This window comes from Dioscorea cayenensis, chromosome 19, assembly GCF_009730915.1.
Source record: "Dioscorea cayenensis subsp. rotundata cultivar TDr96_F1 chromosome 19, TDr96_F1_v2_PseudoChromosome.rev07_lg8_w22 25.fasta, whole genome shotgun sequence".
Taxonomy (NCBI): Eukaryota; Viridiplantae; Streptophyta; class Magnoliopsida; order Dioscoreales; family Dioscoreaceae; genus Dioscorea; species Dioscorea cayenensis.
In genome coordinates, this window is record NC_052489.1 from 26,048,574 (window position 1) to 26,070,305 (window position 21,732).

The 21,732-nt window shown below is 34.4% G+C and overlaps 3 protein-coding genes across 9 annotated transcripts; all 3 read right to left on the minus strand.

The window, feature by feature from the left end:
• Window positions 1-634: 634 nt before the first annotated feature.
• LOC120249788 (protein SRC2 homolog) lies at window positions 635-2,753 on the minus strand. 3 transcript variants are annotated; one of them, XM_039258435.1, is made up of 4 exons: window positions 2,667-2,753; window positions 2,563-2,598; window positions 1,986-2,466; window positions 635-1,254 (listed from the first exon to the last, which is right to left on the minus strand). In XM_039258435.1, exons 3-4 carry the CDS (start codon window positions 2,440-2,442, stop codon window positions 794-796), a joined length of 918 nt encoding a protein of 305 aa, XP_039114369.1. In that variant the 5' UTR covers window positions 2,443-2,466; window positions 2,563-2,598; window positions 2,667-2,753; the 3' UTR covers window positions 635-793. The 3 variants fall into 3 exon arrangements, with proteins under 3 accessions (XP_039114369.1, XP_039114367.1, XP_039114366.1); XM_039258433.1 differs by lacking the exon at window positions 2,667-2,753 and having other exon boundaries at window positions 2,563-2,653; XM_039258432.1 differs by lacking the exon at window positions 2,667-2,753 and having other exon boundaries at window positions 1,986-2,653.
• Window positions 2,754-2,776: 23 nt separating this feature from the next.
• On the minus strand, window positions 2,777-5,492 carry LOC120249789 (uncharacterized N-acetyltransferase ycf52). Of its 2 annotated transcripts, XM_039258436.1 has the most exons (5): window positions 5,047-5,492; window positions 4,497-4,555; window positions 3,906-3,962; window positions 3,116-3,333; window positions 2,777-3,019 (listed from the first exon to the last, which is right to left on the minus strand). In XM_039258436.1, the coding sequence occupies exons 1-4, from the start codon at window positions 5,452-5,454 to the stop codon at window positions 3,117-3,119; spliced, it is 741 nt and encodes a 246-aa protein (XP_039114370.1). In that variant the 5' UTR covers window positions 5,455-5,492; the 3' UTR covers window positions 2,777-3,019; window position 3,116. The 2 variants fall into 2 exon arrangements, with proteins under 2 accessions (XP_039114370.1, XP_039114371.1); XM_039258437.1 differs by lacking the exon at window positions 2,777-3,019 and having other exon boundaries at window positions 3,137-3,333; window positions 3,906-3,973.
• A 660-nt stretch (window positions 5,493-6,152) lies between these two features.
• LOC120249481 (ABC transporter B family member 25, mitochondrial) lies at window positions 6,153-21,556 on the minus strand. 4 transcript variants are annotated; one of them, XM_039258002.1, is made up of 21 exons: window positions 20,986-21,556; window positions 20,281-20,517; window positions 19,248-19,434; window positions 19,041-19,102; window positions 18,034-18,077; window positions 17,371-17,473; window positions 17,092-17,199; window positions 16,803-16,886; window positions 16,643-16,703; window positions 16,209-16,354; window positions 15,345-15,461; window positions 13,077-13,162; window positions 11,777-11,865; window positions 11,496-11,551; window positions 10,431-10,511; window positions 8,988-9,053; window positions 8,807-8,899; window positions 8,200-8,264; window positions 7,070-7,205; window positions 6,780-6,912; window positions 6,153-6,602 (listed from the first exon to the last, which is right to left on the minus strand). In XM_039258002.1, exons 1-20 carry the CDS (start codon window positions 21,295-21,297, stop codon window positions 6,781-6,783), a joined length of 2,265 nt encoding a protein of 754 aa, XP_039113936.1. In that variant the 5' UTR covers window positions 21,298-21,556; the 3' UTR covers window positions 6,153-6,602; window position 6,780. The 4 variants fall into 4 exon arrangements, with proteins under 4 accessions (XP_039113936.1, XP_039113940.1, XP_039113939.1 ...); XM_039258006.1 differs by having other exon boundaries at window positions 6,153-6,912; window positions 20,281-20,514; window positions 20,998-21,555; XM_039258005.1 differs by having other exon boundaries at window positions 6,153-6,912; window positions 20,998-21,555.
• Between the last annotated feature and the right edge of the window lie 176 nt (window positions 21,557-21,732).

Here is a 21,732-nt window from a genome sequence, read left to right on the forward strand (position 1 = left end):
TTTAATTTTTTTAAATAATCGAAAAATACCATTAATGCCCTTCACCCTATACGTAGAATTCTATCAGTATCCCTAGTGATTGTTTGTTTGGGATTGTGAATATGTTTATCATGAAAGCATATTTTTTTGTTAAATATGAAAAAATAGAGTATGCTTTCAAGTATGTTTTCACCATTTTTTTTTAAAGTTTATGAAAAAATATGACAAAAATAGGGTATGTTTGAATGATCATTGGTGTTCACATTTTAACCAATATTTGTCAATTATAATCAAAATGTTATGACTCCTCATAATTTTTTTCGAATAAATATTTTTTTCCCTAATTATTGTGTGTGTTTTTATAATGTTTATCATATATTATATATTGTGTTATTATTATTATTCTACAATTGATTATTATATATATTATTACCTATTTTATTAGTACTAGAGGGCAAAATAGTCAAATACACATTACACTCTTTCTCTCTCTCCCCATTCCTCTTTTCAACTAAACAAAAAAATAAACTACTCCTCCACACCCTCCAGTGAACCAAACACAATATTTTCTCAAACCCTCCATACTCCTCCCCCCCTCACTCCCCTTCACCCCTCTTCCCCTCCCTCTGAACCAAACAGGGGGTTAGAATTAGCATTGAATTGCATATTTGCTAGAACAGCTTCTTTTATTCAGGAATGTACAAAGTCAGAACACAATAAATGAAGAACAAGGTTAACATATCAGAGCGGCAGCAGAGCATGACACAGTAATTTCACTGAATAACATCATCAACATCAAGCAACCTTCAATAAACTAGAAAAGAGGATCTGTGGACACAGTGAGGCTGCAACCGTCCAAGTTTAGAGGATAACTGGAACCAGACATGAAATCATCTCCAAATATCACAGCACCAGCAGCCAATGCCCCAGCTCCAAGACCCATTCCGAACCCGGGTCCACTGCCACGTCCTGCAGAGCCACTCCCTGGCATGCCAACATAACTTTCTGGTAAGGGGTTTGCTCCGGGGAATAATGTTGGCAGGAAGCCCGTGTTAGCGGGTGGGGGTGGCGGGGGTGGGGGAGGAGGCCGATGGTATCCTGCATTGGAATCCTGTGGGTTTGCGTAGTTTGAGGGTGGTGGCTGAGGGTGGCTGTGAGGATAGCTGCCATTGGGGTAGCTGTTGTTGAAATGGTTATCTGGAAATGGCTGAGGCTTGTTGGGATACGCCAACACTGGTCCATCTTCTATAGCTACGCTTATGCCTTCATTAATTCCTGCAGAGTTAAGTTTTAGCAGTTAAAGATCAGAAATAGCAGGAAAAATCGGATTCAATCCCTAGCACAAGCAGGTACTGATGAAGAACATAGAAGATGTTACATAGGTTAAGTGAGACATCATAACAACCAAAACTAAGAAAAGAAATGAACGTAGAATAAAATAATGCAGCAAAATTGATGAAGAAAATAGTAGATTTTTCACAAAGATTATCATGGCACAGATGGCAGAATAACGTTAACAGAAAATAGTAGATTTTTCACAAAGGTTAACATGGTACAGATGGTAGAATAACGGTAACTACATTCTTTACAAACACACATATCCCCCTTGTGAAACATCATAACAACCAAAAGTAAGCAAAGGAAATGAATGTAGAACGAAATAATGCAGCAAAATATAGTAACACAAATTTCCCTATGAGCCAGAGAAGTAACTTGTGGTCATTAAACGAACCAACTCATAAGCCTTCTGACAGAGTTAGAGCACTAAGTATGACAAAATAATAAATTTATAAGACTCTAGACAAAGATTATATACTAGTCTTCATCTTAAGCAATTGAATCGAACCAAAGAGAAACTATAATCGAACCAAAGAGAAACTATAAGCAGTAGGAACCAAGTTATTTCAAATGCTACAGGAACCAAAAAAAAAAACACAGGAATATGATTTGAGGATGGTTTTAGACAATTACTATAATTAACACATCAGGTTAGCTTAGCCAGATACCTGGGTAAGAGGGACCACTCTCACTCTGCTCATAAATACGAACAGCTATATCAACAAAGCCTTGAGGCTTGCCAGATTTTTGTTTACGTAACTGGTAACTTCCAGTCTCCTCATTTCCTGATCTTGATGGCTCTGCGGACTTCCCAAATTTGGTGAAGAATTCCTTTAGCATAACAATAGCAGTTCCTTGAAGCTTTTCCCTCAGAAAAATGGGATCTCTACTGTAAACTTCTGCCGTCAAAGACAGTTGTTGCAGATCTGTTTTCATGCTGTCAACAGTAATTGTAAACTTGGTTTTCCAAGTTGGATTGGAACTCCCAGAACTGTCTATCTTTGAGCAGAATTTGTTGTTTGGATCAATCCAAGCAACAGCAAACCATTGGCGTTTCCAGAGAGACGATGACCGAGGAAGGCCACGGGCGGAGATCATGCAGACTTCAATAAGAATTTTTCCCATTTTCGAGCAAAATTGGACAGGGAGCTGAAGACAGGTCTATAAGTTTTCATGTGATAGGAACTTTCTTTTGGGAAAGTAGCATAACAAAGAAAAGGTAGATAAAAAGAACTTTGGCATAACCTGGAAGCTTGCTTTACTTGATGATAAGGAGATTCCCTGCGTTATAAACAAACACTAGTAATAGAACAGCAAAGTTTAGTATAGGGGAAGAATCAAATGCTAACCAAAGGTCTTGGAAAAGGAAGGCGTGCCTCAAAAGAGAATTTTCCTCAAAAGTCAGCACTCCTGTATTTGCGTTTGGACTCACCAACATTAACCAAACAGAGAAGAATAGTTGAATTGAATGATAAGTTTGTATTTTTCTCTGCACAAAGTTACAGAATGACTGCTACAGTGCACATACTAACATACTGTAACTTCTCCACTCAATCCAAAACTTCACATAAATTAGTAAAAGAATGGACAGCATTCGGTACAAAAAAAGCTTCACAAGCTTCCACTAATTTGAGCTGGTAGCAAGTCCTAACTGTGAAAACAGGCAGGCTTCAACATGAGTCTGTTCTCATTTTCCTGATAGCTATGAAGAATAGCTCATGAAAAAGAAGCACGACATAAGATAACTAAGTGAAATAACAACTTGCATAGGTGATATAATTTAAACATTGATTCTTACCTCAAATAATTTTCTTTTCAGCTTTGATGGGTTTGTCAACCTCCACAGAAATCCTCTTGAATAAGTTTGGGTTTCTTGAAGGCGGCACTACCAACAGTAATCGACCAGCAGGTTTGACCACCAAATCATCATGCAAGTAGTTTGAGGCTGTCCGGCTATATATCATAGTGGTAGACCCCAAAGAATCATCCCCAAATCCACATGCTGTGAAAAACAACCTAAAGAAGCTTTGAAGAATCAGCACAGCAGTAGCTTAAGTACTAAAGTGACAGGTCAGTAAATCTGCCAACTGTGTCGCTGCATATTCCATAGGTAAGGAAAAGAAGAGGTACTTTTTCGTTTTTGTTTTTGTTTTGTTTTTTGTTTTGTTTTTTTTTTTGAACTTTTAAGCTATAAGATGCCACATATAAAGCCAAGGAAATAGAAGCTGTAGTACACAAATTAGAGCTCATTTCATCTGGGAAGTGATTAAGATAACTTGTTAACAACCCAGACAGAGAAAAAGATGAAAAATGAAGCTGTCATCCACACTACCGCATCATGGTGGAAATAGCCAGAAACCAAGGATAGAAGGAATTGACACTTGCTGACTTCGTCTAAATTATATCCTGATGGTTTCAAGGATCAAAACAATAAAGAAATGATTCTAGTCCTTGAACAACCAAGGCTCTTGCTTTCTTCTTCCAAATGATAATGTGATGAAGCCAACAATTTAAGATCCGGAAAGACAGATTAGAACATAGCAGAACTAAGTCTTGTTATGGGGAATGAAGGCATATCAGGTGCATACCTCTCCTTTTCTGAGCAGAGTGCTGATATATCATATATGCCTTTATTGGTGAGAATCCTGAAAAACATCTAAAACAGATGTCAGCTACAAATTATCGGGTTCTGGAAAGAGGCATTTTTTTATAAAAAAGAAAGAACAACATCATTCATCTGTTGATGCATAAATGCATCAATCATCTCTCTTGAAAAGCATCTGACCGTTTTGTTCGGCACAAGAAGTTTGCATGTCCAAATACATCCTTGATTATATTCATAGTGATGGAGGGTATAAATAGAACTACACAAGAGAGATATATGGGTCTTGAACTCAAAATAAACAGTTAAAAGAAATATTGGCAGCAAGTACTGCAGCATTAATGAGGCAGCGATTTATATGCATGCAAGTTTGAAGCCTTTTGTAGCAAAAGAGATGGAGGAAGCTATCAGGGAAATTTGCAAATTCCACCATGATGAAATTCCCAACATAAGATAAAATATATTTGTGAAGGCAATCAACCTATGAAGAAGATAATGGGGCACATATAATCCTGTGTATGGCATGATACTGAATAATAATTCAAAAATGAGATGCATATTGGATGTACACAAGTACCTGGTGATTCGATTAACTATTTTCCGACCAATGCCCAGTCTCTGCAATGAAGGGATGACCTGAAAAACACTGAATATAAATGGTATTAGAAATTGAGACAGAATGACTTCTAAGATGGTATAAAGCATAACAGAATCTGCTGACTAAACCCAACTAGACTAGAGAATTCCAACCTAATAAAGCCAATGTCTAACTAATTATTTCATTACCTTGCATGAAAAACATGGATTCTTTAAAAAAAAAAAAAAAAAGATTCATCTCTATGGATAAAAACTTACATCAGCTGCTTGAACAATTGCAAATTTGTCATGAAGAAATATCAAAGATGGATTTGAGTTTTGTAAGAAGACAGAAGAAAGACAGTAAAATTGAGTAAGACCACACATAGTTTTTATCACGCTCTTCAATTTGAAATAAGAACATGCAACGAATCAGGGAAAAAGAAACAGAATGAATAGATACGTGCGAGATGACGAAACAAATAATTCATTCTGAACAACAATTAAATTTTTATCCTCAAAAGAAAACTAATCTACCAAGATTTTCTCACCACGACATCATGAATCGAAGCCGTCAAACCACCATCCGACACGGCACGGCCAAAGCCCACCAATTTCCTGTCCGACTCCGGCGGCGACCTCTCAAACAAGTCTCGGAAGCCATAGGCCGAAATCTCATCAGAATCATCGCCGGCCAAGAATCTAGTCCGGCAGAAAACTGAAACAACAATGAAGCTATGAGCGAGGGCTTTTCGGAGGCGAACAGGGTCCACGGGTTCCACCCGGCCGTCAAGGCTGAGGTTGGGGAAGCGGAAGCAGGAGTGATTGGAGTCGAGGAAGAGGTCGCGGAGGTGGAGAGGATCAAGGTGGGAAGGGTTAGTGGAGATGTAGATCGGTGGTGGTCTTCGTCTAGGGAGGGATGACGAGGAGGCGATGGCGGGGAGGGCGAATGCGGCCATCGAGCTCTTGCGAACGGGATTGTCCTTTGCTTGAGATGATGCCCTTTTGCCATTAAATAACTTCACGATAAAATCGTTTAAAATAAAATTTACACGTCAGCATTCCTCATATTTATTATTAAATATCTGAAATTTTTTTCACTTTTTATTTTTTTGTTTGTTTTTAAATGAGCCCACATCTGATTATTTTTTTATTTTTATTTTTATTTTTTTACAAAATCACAAGCATTAAAAAAAAAAGTAAAACAAATACAAAAATAGTAAAATACAACAGTTATGTTGAATTGACTGATTTTCTAAAAATAAATCTCCTGTTATGAAACTCGTTACAGGTGATTATTTTTATGATTGAGTTTTAATGTACAAAACAGTTCTTTTTATAAATTTTTTTTTAAAGATGTAAATATCACTTTTTCAATGATAATTGATCACTATACATAAGGGTTATATAACTTATATTGGATTTTTGTTATTATTATTTATGCAAAAATTACAATCTAATTTTTTTTCTTCCTTAATTTTATCTTTTTAAAAACTTTTTTTAATTGCCTAATAACAATTATCTCATCTTCACCAAAGCCCATAGTATAAAGTGTGAAAAGCACAACCACCAACTATATAAAAAATTTAAAACTAATATTTTCTGAACGATAAACAACAGATATCACACTGAAAATTTAATTTGAGAACACCGATCAAACTGTCATAACCTTAAACCTCATATATGATTTTGTAATATAATATAGTAATTATTATTTTTTTTCAACCATGGGATACACAAAGAGAGCCCTTATTTTTGCTCAGGAGTTTGGTATCAAAATAGCATGCTGAGTTAGAACTTCCAACTTCTCCCAGCTTTCCAGAAAGTTCCAGCATTGTTCTTCTCAAGCTGCACAAAAACTAAAACTAGGGACCAAAATATGAATGCTACTGGCACTTTCAAGCACAGAATAGCTTATGAATGAAAGAGTTGCAGGTCATCATCAAAGAGAGCAAAGTTTCACCATCAAACAACTTCAGTCATTTCCAAATCCAAATATGGAAGATGGTTTGGCATTGGCACAACTTATCTTTTCCTTCATGTCACTGTGAAATCCATGATCTGGAAGGTAGCCCAATTTTTGTGTTCATCTAACTTTTCTCATGCACTGATGTTTGGGAAAAAAAAAAAATCCAATCATAAAATTGTTGACATCATACTTCAAGGAAAAGGGGCCCACCTATCCGACAGTTTTATTTTCCTCTTAGCATATTTTTACCAGTAATCTCAGAAACTGTGAAGCACCTCCTAGTAGGAAAAAAAAATCGAAAAACAGAAAAATAACCTCAAGCTTCTAATTTGATTGCCATGTCGTCATTGTTATGTTGTCCCCAGAGCTGCGCATATCTCCCTGCTTTTGATAAGAGAACTTCATGCGGACCTTGTTCTACAACCTTTCCATTCTCTAAAACCACAATCTGAGATTCCAGAATCCAAGAGGAAAATTCCGTATATAAGAAATTACTACCTGAAAGATTAGTATTTTTGTTGGGTTGGGGGTTTGCAAGAATTTATCTTGATGAACTACAAATTTGGACTATGCATTCTTAGGGTTCTATGAATGATATTACTTACCTCATCACACTGCATTGCCGTTGTGAGGCGGTGAGCAATGAAGATTGAAGTCTTGTTGTTCGATAGGGACTTCAAGGCACCAAGTATTTCAGCTTCTGTTGTACTATCAAGTGCGCTGGTGGCTTCATCACACAACCTGAAATCAAAACCATATGAGAAATTTATTTTTTATTTAATAACTTATTTGACAATGTTTACAGCCAATATTTTGTTGATTTAAATTATTGTAAGTGTGCATCAAAGTACCATCAAAATCACACATTCTAACTGTTCTTCTCCAGGCATTGGCAAGGACTAAATAATTAAATTTTCATGGACATTTCAAAAAAGAGAAGACTGAGGACATACAAATCCATGACCAAGCCACATAGGCACATAAGGGAAGACCAGTTAAAATCCTAATATAGAATTTTATTTGACCTCAACCAGATTTTATAGGTTGCAGAAGAGAGGTGAAAAGCAAATGAAAAAAATTACAGAGAAATTCTTAATATAAGAAATATAATAAGTCACTTATATAAAGGTTGGTCTATTTGGAAGAGAAGAGAACACAATCATGGAGATCCAGATAAAATTGACCAGCAATTACAGTTGTATATTGTGAAGGTATGTAGATAAAGTTTGTAGTGGTACGTATTGGATTTTGGAGATAGGGGAAACTTAAACTCTATAAATCTCATATAGAGGGGTTGTTTTTCTATGCTATTGCACACATCAAGCAGTATACATCTCAATAAATTTATCACCTTCCAACAGTGTTAAAAACCAAAAGTAAAAAACAAAAGTGATTTCCCTTTAAAAGGTCGTCTAGGAGACTAGGATAGAGAATATGAACCAAACCCTACTTATATATAAAACATAGCAGAAAAATAAAGCAACCTCAAGCTTGAAAGCAGTACATACTGAAGATAAAAACAAACTAACAAATTCCTGATTTTTTAATGATCTGAAGAATATTTTCCATGATTATTTTACCAACTAAAACCACAAAGGAGCCTAGAAAAGGCAGTCAAGTCCATGCTATATTTTTTTTATTTCTAATTAGGCACAATAGAGCAATTTAAGTTTTAGAAGAATGAAAAACAATAGAAATGCCACATATACAAGATGGGGTAGAGAAAATCTCTCACAGAATAGAAGGCTCCTTTAAAAATGCACGAGCAAGTGACACCCGCTGCTTTTCTCCACCGCTTAACTGTGAAATTCTTAGTGAGTTTTTCATCAGATGAATAAAGTCAAATAAATTCAAGCATGTTATAGATTTCACAATTACTTACAGTTGCTAGAAAAAGTCAATATCTTGATGCTGAAACAATTATCACTACATAAATTTTGCAAAAAAGCCTTTTTGATTCTAATTAATGCAAGTAAATCAAGGCACAGTACATTTCCAGCGACCTAATGTAAGGTTGTTAGAGTTGGATTAATATATGATCCTAGCCTGACAAAAGCAACTAAAAGGCATTTTAGCCTGAAGTAGACGACTTGAAGGGCTTGCAAGCCAATATGATGGGGGGTGATAGGAATTAGATCATGACCACGAATTTTCTTTCTAAACAATTGAAATGGTTTAAACATTGCAAACCAAGATACCTAATTTGCTTTGTGGTCGAGAAACCTCAAACACTAATAATCATTTCATGCATGATGTCATGCAGATAGAGGAATCCTACGTAAAGAAAATTGCAGAATAACATTAATGAAATGTGATGTTCTTAATAAACATGGATTTCTCACCTTTAGGCCCCGCTCTCCAACAACTGTTGAATACTTTTCTGGAAAGGTCATGATTGTATCATGTATAGCTGCACGTTGGGCAGCATCATAGACCTAAATTTTAAATTTTGTTTTAGAATAACAGGGTGATTGTGAAACACAAAAAGATAAAGGTGCTTTCCAAATAAGATCATTCACAGACCTCATCCTCAGTTGCTGATAGCCGACCATATTGTATATTGTGGAAGATTGTGTCATTAAAAAGTACCTGCACATAAATTAATTAAGAACAAAGTCACTTGCTTATCCTCCCACAATCGCATGATTTATTGAAAAAGTAAATAATAACTCGAGAATCATACAAAAAAACACAAGCCATTGCAAAAGAATATTTACATAACTAGTTTATATGATTTCTATATTTAAAAATAAAAATTTCCAAGAGCTAATGCCGAATTTTCTCCTTTTCTTTTCAACTTCTTATTCACAAACCACAAATTTGTGATGATGTGTTTTCATAGAAAAATATGGTGCCTATAAGACTGCATCACACAGATTTCACAAACTCTGAAATCCCAAAGGGGAAAAAAAAAATAATTGAAGTCAAAACATATGGGTGTCAAAAAAACCCATATAATAGGAGATTTAAACCAGAAACTGTCGACCAACATTATAGGGTTTAATAATTAAGGTATCTGAAAAGTTGTTGACAGTCAATTCACTATACTTGCCACAAAAAACTTGCAGGTGAACAATTCCTAGTAATGAACAATACATGACAAGAGAAACATAGTTGTCTATCAAAAACTTAAACATGACAGTAAGTTTGATGATCAAGATGAAATCTTCAAACATTGTAATTAGTTTAAAGATGTGTTATCCATGTAGTAAATTCACATCTTTTTACTTATCAACGATTATTCTACACAAAGATTGATAAAAATGATTTAAGCCATGGTTATGCAGCCAGTTTCAGATAGTATTATGTTCATAATCAAAATTCAAGATGCATAAAATAAAGAAACTGTTTATATGATGATAAGGAGCATTAAGCCATATGACTTGATAAAGTTACTTTATCATCATATTAGAAAATCCATAAAGAATATTCTCAAGCTGCCATGGAGAGAGCTAATATTTGTCAAAGCTATTTAAAACCAATGCAGCAACGTGCACCTAACACTATATGGAGTGCATAAAAGGAATAAGGGTTCACGCTAATAGAAGAACTCCATGTTGAGCTTGACCTTCTCATACAATCTTGTTGCTAAGATCCACTAAGATTTCATCATTTTATATAATAATAAACTTTATGGAATTTCTATTTTAAAAAATTTTAAATTATTATTGGTAGCATGCTTATTTTAGTTTGTTTCCTCTTATTGAGACCTTGTTTGTAATTGAGATATTATCTCTAGGATCTATCCCATTTTTATCAGGTCAATTATTAGTTGAGGAGTTTGTGAAGTAATAGAATACTAGTAGGGTTTTCCTCAATGGAGTTTATCTTAGACTTTATTTATTTTATTATATTTTGCAATTACATAAAAGTATTCCTTATTAAGTTATTTGATCCTAAGAATTTCCCGTGACAAATTAAATTATCATTTGGGAAATTGATGAGAAATGGAAGAAGAAAACATACAGTATCTTGGGGAACAACACCAATACACTTACGAAGACTTTCAAGGGTCACCTTCCGGATGTCTTGACCATCAATTTTTATCTGAAGAAAAAGATATTTTACCACATATTAGACAAAATAGCTAGAGATACTCTTACCCAAACTACATAAGAAAGTTTGAATAACAAATGATTGCAAATATGACAAAGGATAAGAATCTGGTGTCCGATTGTTGATCATATAAGAACACAATTAAAAATCACAACAGTTGCATACTTCATTATAGTTGCATTCATCCAGCATCAATATCATTTGATTCATGAGCTTAAAGATAAAGTTTTCAAGAATAAAATGGCATTACACTATAAGCACTTAATGTTTATGATATTACTGAAATCAACCTTGGTTGAGGGAAAAAAAGTCAAGGACAAGTTGTTAGAAATAGATCACATTAAACTGGAAAAAAAAAATCCAAAATTCCATGTAGAGACTTCTGCTTCCAGGAATGGGAACTTGGAGCTTTGGCATAAATCTTAATGATCTTGTCTCATCTGTTATTTTACTGCACACACACATGTACATCAAAACTATTTTATGTTTACACTAACAATTGGTTCTTAATGCCAATGAGTTCAAAAGAAAGCATCAGGAAGATTACAAACTGATCTTATTAGCCCTTCAAAGTAGCCATTTTTCCTTGAAATGTAACATAGATAAATTATTCATAAAATGCCAGTAATTAAAAAGAAAAGCAAGGCATGTAGATAATCTATGGCTGAGCATCACAAGAAATGGCTATCAAAGTAGTCAAGAAGAGCCTTTGCAAAAATGTATTTCTCATGGAAACTATCATGTGCCAACCTCAAATCATCTAATTCTTGTGGAAACTTTCCTGGATTGACAAACATTATATTACCACTAAAACAAAAAAGTCACAAACTGGTATACCATAATGGCACAAGAAATTGCCAAACAATTGATCGCTTGAGAAAATTTTCAATGCAATAATGATATATGGGATTATTGCATATCAAAATCATATAGACATTTAAATTAAAAAAAAAATAGAAACTCATAGGTTCTTACAACTCCAGAGTCGGAGTCAAAAAATCTGTAGAGCAGTCTGAGGATAGTTGACTTACCTGCAGATGAAATTTAAGATATTGTCATACCACAATGACCAATGGCAATAACGGAAAAGGAAACATAATGGTAGCTTTATGGTTACAGAAAGCCTGAGCAGTATACAACTAAATTCTCAAGTATTATTAAGAATTGATGACTAACACTGTTAAAAGCTAGAGATTATAATTTAATTAGCGTTTCTCCTACCAAATCATCATAGACATCATAATAATAGTCCTCACCACTGCCACTGGTACCAACAATCGCGACACTGTGTCCTGCAGGTACAACAAAAGAAGCTCCATCAAGAATCCTCCGTTCGGGCAGGTATCTGAAGGGGACCAAAAAGAAAATGCCTTCAAGAACAAACAAAATATAAAATTGGGAACTAGGTGATGATGTTTTGCTGGAAATCAGTGACCATGCCCTGAATAACTGATCCTGTGAAGCTCAAAAAATGTAAATCAATTTTCAAGTTATACAGGAAAGTTCATCTTGATATAAGTAACATCAATGGAAACCAAAAATTTCATACCCATTATTATAGTAACTAATAGCCCCACGTTAGTTAAGTTAGTATTTAGATTAATTTACACCTAATGATTATAAGCATCAAATAAGCATCAAAGCAAATTATGCCCCAGCCAGTTCCCCCATCTCTATTCATCAGCCCACACAAGTATTGTTTGCTTTGGTTTGGAGTAAGGGTTTGGATTTTGAATCTAGTTTGGAGGGAAAATTCTTGTTATAATATATTCCTAAGTTTGACTAGATATTTCGAATTTTTGGTTAATAGAAATAATAATAAACAATTTCAATTCAAAATTATGGAAAGGGATGGTGTAAAGGTTATATTAGTACATATATTAGGTAAGAAGATTGAAGCAGTGATTATCCTTGTCTAACTGATCATGATTCATGTTTGATAAGAAGAGTTATATCCTGGAGGCCAAATTTACCACAATTCAACAGTTTATTCCATTTGGTCGTCTACTCCAAAATAACTCAGTGCAACCTGGTTTATTACCATTTATCCTACAACCATCATATCAGTGTTTTAGTTTTTGAGAGAAGAGAAAAACGGTTGAAACCAACCAATTTTCAACAAATAAGATGATCTGCAAGGCTGACCATCAATATCTAAACATTTTCATAACAAGGACGTTATACAAGTTATTTTCCTTTCTTTTCTTTGGAAAATGGTTGATCTCCATTGCTATAGTTACCAATACTCAAAAGCAAAAAAGTGACTGGATCATCACACTTTCAAGGTTTATCCAGTTTTCAACAATCTGAACAAAAGACCAAATCTTTTGCATCCCCGATTCAATTTAGAGAGCCCTCACTCTAAATATAAAAAACTAAACCCAACCTTTGCTTCCAAATTTGTATGGACTGATTATCTCAAACAAAAACAGTTAAAGGCTATAGTAAAAATTTAACCTACACATTAAAAACAAAATGGTTGAGGTGCTTTTAGCATGAAAAAGGATAAACTCAAGTGTACTGGAAATCAAAAAGGATTAAAGGGATTTTGTTTACCCAAAAATCACATTATCAAATTCAATGCGACCTCCCTTGAATTTTAGAGGTTGTGCATTTTGTTCATCTCTGATTTCAGGCCTCTCCTGCAAAAGCCATGATGCGAATAAAAAAGTAAAATTACTAGCCATTAATCACCAAGAAACTGACCTAGCTGTTATGAAATATATTATAGATTGCGATCATTTTTCAATGACGTTTAACAGATTAGTGATGAAGAATCTAACATATAAACCATAGAAAAGTATTCTATCACAAATCAGAGGTTGGCCATAAAGCCACCCACACACAGCTAAAACTTCAACAAGAATTAACTCAATAATCAGATCACAAATTTTAAACGTCACTTGAACACAAAAGCATAAATGACACATATATATTCTGTCAAAGTTCCAGTAACAAATTCGATGAAGAGCTCGCAGTCAATAAATTCAATATTGGAAGCAACCTTTTGTGCTTGACAATAATTTTTCCTGATGTCTCTTTTCTCATATTCTCAAGGTTTGAGCACATTTTCCGGTATGAAACACTATCAAGTTTTAACAAGCTTTCTTCTTGTAAGCAGATTTAATAAAGATGCCCCACCAATTGTATTTAAGGTGACCAAATGTGATAGCCTTTTGAGGTACAACCTTAATGAATCTGTCAAGACTCAGGAAAATCTGTTACTAATGTAGCTAGGACATTAACAAAGTTTCTTCGTATAAACATATTACAAGGAAATGCTCTACTCATTGTATTTATAATAGAAATTGCCAATACTTTATTTGAACCATCCATCTCCATAGGCCACAGCCATATGTTGCTGGACAGGGTCCCAAATAAAAAAAATATTTAAAAAAAAATGAGCAGCATAAGGGAGCACAAGTACAGAGGGAATATTGCCATGTGATTTGGTAAATCTAAAAGACAGGGAGTCAAAATTAATAACAATGAAAAATAAGGTGAAGAAATTAATTTGAGAAGATCAGGTGTGTGGATTTCAGGAACAAGCTTGCCTTTTCTCAATGAAAACCATCTTTAGCGGTTCTGATCATAGATTCATAGTTAACATAAAGAATCTAGCAAATTTGACTAAGCTATCTATTCAAGTTAGTATAATGAGAATAAGTACAATATCAAACATATGAATAGCTTAGAAGGATTCTGTTTTCTTATATCATGTTTGATAGGCGCATCAATTTGTTGATAAAATATGAAAATGTGCAGTAACATAGGCTAATGTTAATGTTGTGTTACTCAAAACAAAATAGAATAATTTGATCATACTGAAAATAAATTGGATCGTGCCCTTGCAACTAAACATAAAACTTAGAATTTTTAAATATGGCGATCCCATCTCCACAAGCAAGAAAATCATACCCAATATCCTAATTATAAGTAAGAAAGTTCCGTTAGAAAAGCTCTCACAGGCTCTATACTAACATTAGGAGTTAAAGTACAACTTTAAAACTTGTTAATCTGTTCTCAATCCTTAACTTAGTTTTAGTAAATTTGATTGTTACCCATATCTTATTAGTTTAACTTTATAGATATGTTTAATTAGTTTATTCCTTATCATATCTTCAGTTTGTTCCTTAACCACAGCTTGATAGTTCGTTTTTTGTCTTTGTAATTGACTTTGTTGACTGGACTGTACAAGTTAAGCATCAAGGACCTGCAGTATTAATTTATAAGAAACAAGCCTTTCTAAAATACTTTCACAATACTTCACCATAGATATTTCAAATAAATAATATTCCAGCAGAGTAGAAGCATAATTCAGTAAAATGGGCTAGGCGGTGAAGGGCAGCTCATGGCTAAGAAAGTCTCATATGTATTGAGCAAATATTTATGACAAAAGCCTACCCAGCTCCTTAAACAAATGGTTTTTAACCCTAGTGTCATGCAACCTTACACACGAGTGCCTACTGACAAATATCCAAGGGTATTAGCTGGCTAGGAAGACATGCTGAACTGACATGGTCCTGACATGGTCATTGGCCTATTGAAATTGAAACAAGGCGGCACAGCAATTTAAAGTCAGTTAAGACTTGAAAGAGTTGAAGCAAAATTAAAACAAATACTAGGAAGAAGATACAACAATGTTTAGCTACAAACCAAACACATATTATGTGGCCCAATTCAAATCAAAGTCAAAGCTAACAGGATGAGAAACCAAGTCTTATATATTCAAATCTAAATTTTTTTAAAAAAGACAAAAGAAGTTAAGCAAACTCACTGAAAACATCAGTTTTCTAAAAAGAAGTCACTACAGAAAACAGTTACCTCCAGCAATTGAAACATGGCCTTCATATCAATAAGGCTCTGTCTTGCCTCACGGTAAACTGTTCCAAGAAAATTGAGAGGTAGAGACAGCTGGAAAAGCAGTCCATTGACCATAACCTGAACAATTTCATCAAAAACTTAGAAACTGGATGCCAACTTTTGTGTAAATAAAGATGCTAAGTCAATTACTGAATCCTAAATAATAACACTATATTTAGATCATAAGAAATAGAGTAAAGAATCTATACATGATATCAGCTAGTTAGCAAGATTTTCATGATGGTTTAATGGTACACTAGCATACAATGATAACAGGCAAATAGAGAACAGCGCTCAAGCTTGCACTTAAATCTTATATTTTTGTTTATGACAGTAATGTTAAATAAAAGAACATTTTCTAGACAAGAATGAAATTAATGTTGCTAGATGCAAAACAAACCAAACAAATCAATGAAGAAGAGAATTGGAAATTCATTGATCATTCTAGAAACTCAAAAGTAGTTTACTTATTACAAAAATGGAGGCCTCCATGCTGATAAAGAGAACATACGGATTAGGGTTATCATGATAACCCCAAAATACATTATTATCCTCATAAACTAAACTAGAGTAAATACCTAGTCAATGATAAACATAGAAATAACCATGGATATCAAATAATACAATTTATGATGTCAACGTATAGAAAGAAAAGTTTTTTTTTTAATTTTATACTTCACTATTAATTTGAGTTAAGAAAAGACATCAAGCCAACTGAACTTCTATAGAAGGATCTAACATAAAAGTTCAGAAAGATAAAGGTAAATGTTTCCTATAATAAAACACCCACTTAGGCAATGACATAACACGAACAAGGAATATTACCAGATCTCCAACAGTCATGGTGTTGTTCATAATTCCATATGAACATAACACCATTGCTGTTGATAAAGCTGCACTGAATATTGCATTTTGGCCAAAGTTCAGGTAGGCAAGGCTAGTTTGTGTTTTCAAAGCAGCATCCTCAAACTCTGTGGCAAAAAATTTCTTCATTCATTAGCTCATAAAACCAAGAAATGTAACAAGACTATCATAGCTCTACCAAAAATTGATCTTGAATTCATTGAACAAGGATGTTCATTTTAGAATAGAAATTCCACTCTATACCGTGGAAATCAAGCGAAATGTTTTCCTGTTTGACATTACTCATTAGGTGCGACAAAAACTTGAAGTGGCAGTTTTATTGACAATAAAATAATGACAAGGTAGTGTCTAGCAAGTTTTGATGCTTGCTAATAAGAATATGAGATATAACTTACTTTTCAAAAGTGCATCATATTTCTCAGCTTCAAAAGGCTCATTATTGAAATACTTAACTGTCTGGAGAATATAAGCATACAAGCAACAAAATGTAGAGTCAAGTACAGTTTAAATCAAACCAAACAAGAAGTAAAGAAGAAAGTTTCTTTAGAAACTGACCTCGTAATTCAGAAGTGAATCAATTGAACGTGAGCTAGCATCATTATCAGCCTTATTCATAGCTTGCCTGAACTTAGTCCTCCACTGATCAAAGATAAGAAGTGATTGCAAAAACTGAGATAATATTCCAAGAGATTCTAATTTTCAAGAATAAATCAGTAAAAGTTAATTAAAATAATACTTTTAATCCAACTATAATCATGACAGAAACAAGAAGAAAATTTCCAAATGGTGATAGTATTGTATTCTGAGTTGATAAACAGAAAAACTAGAAGTGAGACATCGATACCTGTGTAACAATAAGAGTGAAGGCAATATATGCCACGACAGAAAGAGAAGTTATCCATGCAAACAAAGCACCAAAATTGTATGCAAGAATACCTGATACCATGGTGATCTGGAGAAAAAGATGGGCAAAATTGTAATGGCAATTTACTTTAGAATATGAGGAAAAGATAATTCATAGCTCCGGCATATTGTCTAATTCTAGGTATAGAGGACCTACAGGTATCAAATAACAAAGCATAGGGAAGAGCAAAGAGGGACTGCAGATATTATTTAGGTTTACCTCTAAGATGGTTGGAACAACATTGAATACCATAGATGAAAGGATGAAGTTTATCGCACGGCTACCGCGGTCAATGATGCGATTCAGTGCTCCTGTTTGACGGCTAGATACAATAAACTATGGTAAGTAATGGAAGAATGACAACAAAAGCAAATAAAATATAAGCACATACAGATGAGAGAAAAAGGGTTTAGATCATATCAGATAAGCAAAATATACCAACACAAAATATATCTACATAGCTCCAACAAGTAACACATGATGTCCTTTTTACTAACTAGCAACAACGTACTCCATAAACAATACCTACGTCACTGCAACTGATCAAATATGAATAAATAACGGATAACATACCTTTTATATCACAAAACCAAAAGAAACCATAACGAGAAAAACGATACATGTGTAAGACAGAATGTTTATGTAAAGAAGTTCAAATGTTTTAATATAATAAATGTAGTATGTTCTTCAACAAAATGACTGAAGGTCAAATGAACTACACCGCATATAAATAGTGAGGAAAAATCAGAATTACATAGCTAGAGTATAACTGAAAGTCCAGTAAATTCTTTTGAGAAGCATCACCAGAAAGTTGATTTTATATATATACATATATATATATATATAAAGATAATAAAGATAATATCAAGCCTTAAATGATACCTCAAATGATACCGAAGATCAAGTTCATGCAAGTGGCAGAACACCTGCAAAGGCAAATATTAGTTTGCAAAGTAGTAAACAATATATTCATCAAAACAGATTTGACAGATGAAATATATTTGAGGCTGATTAGGAAAATTTACAAATACAAAATAGAGACACGATCAGGAATGGAAGCTCGAACTTTATTAGAACTAAAAACAAGCTATATTATTATGAGAACAAACTATAACATGCACAAGCAATATGTAAGCAGACATTGCTAGAGTATCATCAGTCCATATCCTACATGTTTACAGTCATGCAACAAGATGCATGTGATGAAGTACAACAATACCATCTTTGTGATGTCATATGGTTGATACTCCATGGGTCCCTAAATTAAATGTCTCGCATATTTCATTTAAATTGAAGTATAATCCATGATCGCTAGTCAACTAAATCAAATATTTCTCCTTTAATAACTGGTGTTACTAGTCTACATGAAAAAAAAAACATATCAAATATAGACAAATATATAGAGAAGAATCTTCTACAACGAAACTTTAGAATCTCACAACAATTTGTAGAACAGCTAAAAAAAATATTTGCAAGTTGGCAAGCATGGGCCTGCACAAATTAATAATACATTTGGCAAGGTTGATTATTATTGGCTCTATCACCAATTAATTAGACTGGCAGTGTCTTGACTTGAAACAAGTTTAAGCAGAAGTTTTCATATTCCTATAGACTTTATACAAATCAACCCTAGTAAGAAGATATAAAAAACCTGGAATTTAATCAGAATTAATGATCAAAACATGGCTAACAACTAGCAGGCACATCACAGCTTAGAAATCAATAGCATATATCTATAATAAAGAATCTAACGGTTGGGCACAACAATGGATAAGTGTTTGTCCGCAATCTCACAAGACGAAGAAACATTCTCAACCGAGAAAAAGGAACCTTTTTCAAAATTAAAAAAATGAAGTTTAAACTAAAAATTGAAAGAGCAAGGGATAAACCTTCCTAGAAACCGTACGGATAGCCCTCAATGCTACTTTAGAGAACATCGCATTACGCAGTTCTGAATCCAAAAATTGCCATTGAAGTTAGTTTGCTATTACCAAAAGCAGATGTTGCAAAACTAAAATACAATACCATAAACTAAACAACTGAAAACTATAGTTTCAAACAAGTTTGAAGGCCACCAAATATTATTCAACACTTACCATTACAAGCAGATGCCCCAGCACGAGCTACTCCATAACCAATTAGAACTGCAGCTGGACTCACAAAAAGTGCAAGAAGAGTGGAATTGGCATCTGTGAATGATGCCATTGTATTACCAGAACCAACAATAGTTGAAAGCCAATCAACAGCAAGCTTGAACAAGAATGGCACTTGAACATTTATAACCTGTTATTTAGTTACAAATTTTATAAATCAGATAATCATTGATTTGATTTCTTTTAGTGTATATCAAACGCCAAGAAACAAATCAACAAAAGTCTATATGGTAGACTGAAAGGTGCTTGGCAGATAATTGTCACCTTATGTACATGTACACACTGAAAAAATCGATAAAGAAATCTTTGTTAAACAAAACAAAATTATTCAAATGATGGACCCAGAACAACGAGAATTATGACACAAGAACACCATGAATATTTGTAAAACAAGAAATTAGAGTACTAGTTTGGCATTTCCAAGAGCAAACAATACTTCACAAAAAGCTGCCTAGTTTCATTGCCCCCATTCCTATCTATAGATATTAAATGACCTTTAATAGGGTAAATATTGATGATAATGATCAATTTTCTGAAAGACACTCTGGATTTTATTAAATAAATAAATAAAAACATGCTGCATACATGAAAGCATAATCATGTTCACATGATATCCAAGAAGCCTCATTCAGGGGGCCACCTCATAGTCCTCACTGGTGTCAACATAGGTAAAATCTACTGGTTATATGTGACAGTCCAAAACGATTGTTTCTGTCAGAAACAGGAAAAAAAAATCAGTCCAAAAAGATTACAGAGAAAAACCTGAGTATGAAAGGTAGTATAGCAACCATTCATGGCATTGAGTTACCTCAGCTTTCCAGAAGAACATAACATAAAGCTATACTGAGAAAAAGATAGAAATTGTGGCATTTAAAGGTTCAACGTGTTCAGAGGATGTAACTTTGGAAACGACTATGCAAATAAGACTAGCATTTAGGAAAACAAACAATTTTTTTTACTGTGCCATTGGACTGACCTTTGCCCCAACAAGCAGACCCAATGCAAAAATCACCCTCAAGCGAAACTCAGCATTGTCCTTCAACCACAAATACTTCCCAAGAGTGCGTAGGATCTTTATGTCTGGAATATCTTGAGATTCCTTTTTCGCAGTGTTATTTTGTAAATGCTTCACAGTTACTTCAGCTGGCTTTGCTGTGTTCAAGTTACTAGGAGACGTTGAAAAAAATGCATGCCCCTTATACAAATTGCTCTGCTGAGGAAATAAAGTGGTCCATGCGTTAGTAATACCCACAAAAACAGTAACCTTCCGTATAACATTTTTATTCTAGATAATTTGGGGAAGCAGTATGACTCGATATCCCATTCAAATCAGCAACAACTAATCCTTTTCTAAATCTAATGATCCAAACAAATCAAGAAAAATTTCCTCTTCCAAAAAGAACAGAATAACTTCACCCAATCAACAATCTCCCAAAGTTGAACTTCTTTAACATTTCATAAAATAAATAAAATAAAATCAACCGCGAGACGCCACAAAGGCACATTTCCAATTAGCCTCTTCAAATCAAAATGTGCCCCAACCGGATCAAAGCACTCTTTATCCAACATCAAACAATCAGCATTGGCCAAGGTACATAAATTCAATATCCACCGGGCATGATCAACAGCTACTCTAAAGTTCGAGTAAAAAGACAAAAAAGAGTGAAAACGAAAGCACTACCACATCTCTTACATGACTACCAATCAGAGAAGAAGAATTGGAATTCAAGAGGAAGCCAGAAAGATGCTTCAGCAGACCAGTTCGATCACCCGAAACCAGCCGATCACGATCACCACAAGCTCGAAAAGCACCAAAACTTGAACTTTCGCGAAGATACCCCGTCCCACTAGTCCCTAGACAAGGATCCAATCTGGTAGCCTCCAACAGCCTCGGATCCCGAGACCCAAAGCTTCGAAAAAGCGTTCTCATCTCTACCCCGTGATGCACAGCCCGGCGAGCATCACCGAGGTGCCTCGAGAGGGCCGCGCTCATCGAGAGACGAAGGAAAGCAAGGAAGCAAAGAAGCAAGGACAAGAGTGCTGGGTATTCGGGCAATGAATGACTGAAGACGCCAAGAAGGGAAGGGAGCGAAGATTTAGCTCTGAGATCTTTGTTTATATATATATATAAATAAAATTCTTCAAAAAAAAAAAAGGAATGCAGTGTGAGAGCCGCCACTGCTGCGCTTGCACGCTGGCTTAACAGAAACGCGACCGCCCTCGAACCATGGACCTGCTGGTGAATAATGAGGATGAACACTACGAATTGGTTAATTATGAGCTCAAAACTGTTTATTACGGTCTAATTAAATTTTTCAAGTTTAAATTCTGTTAAATGTTAAATACGTGATAGTATTGAATCTCGGATTATGTGTGTATAGATTTGTTATTCAAACCCTGCATTTGTGAGCGAAGACTCGTTAAAATA

Bases quoted from the DNA above. Each gene is read 5' to 3' on its own strand.
- LOC120249481 (XM_039258002.1), bottom strand. From the start codon at position 21,297: ATGAGCGCGGCCCTCTCGAGGCACCTCGGTGATGCTCGCCGGGCTGTG. The intron at 17,200-17,370 runs GTAAACCTAAAT...CTTTTTCTCCAG, and splicing joins TTGTTCCAACCATCTTAGAG to ATCACCATGGTATCAGGTAT. The intron at 16,704-16,802 runs GTCAGTTTCTAA...TATATTCTCCAG, and splicing joins ATTCACTTCTGAATTACGAG to ACAGTTAAGTATTTCAATAA.
- LOC120249789 (XM_039258436.1), bottom strand. From the start codon at position 5,454: ATGGCCGCATTCGCCCTCCCCGCCATCGCCTCCTCGTCATCCCTCCCT. The intron at 4,556-5,046 runs GTGAGAAAATCT...AGTGTTTTTCAG, and splicing joins CTTCGATTCATGATGTCGTG to GTCATCCCTTCATTGCAGAG. The intron at 3,334-3,905 runs GTATGCACCTGA...AAGCTTCTTTAG, and splicing joins CTCTGCTCAGAAAAGGAGAG to GTTGTTTTTCACAGCATGTG.
- LOC120249788 (XM_039258435.1), bottom strand. From the start codon at position 2,442: ATGGGAAAAATTCTTATTGAAGTCTGCATGATCTCCGCCCGTGGCCTT. The intron at 1,255-1,985 runs GTATCTGGCTAA...TTAACTCTGCAG, and splicing joins GAGTGGTCCCTCTTACCCAG to GAATTAATGAAGGCATAAGC.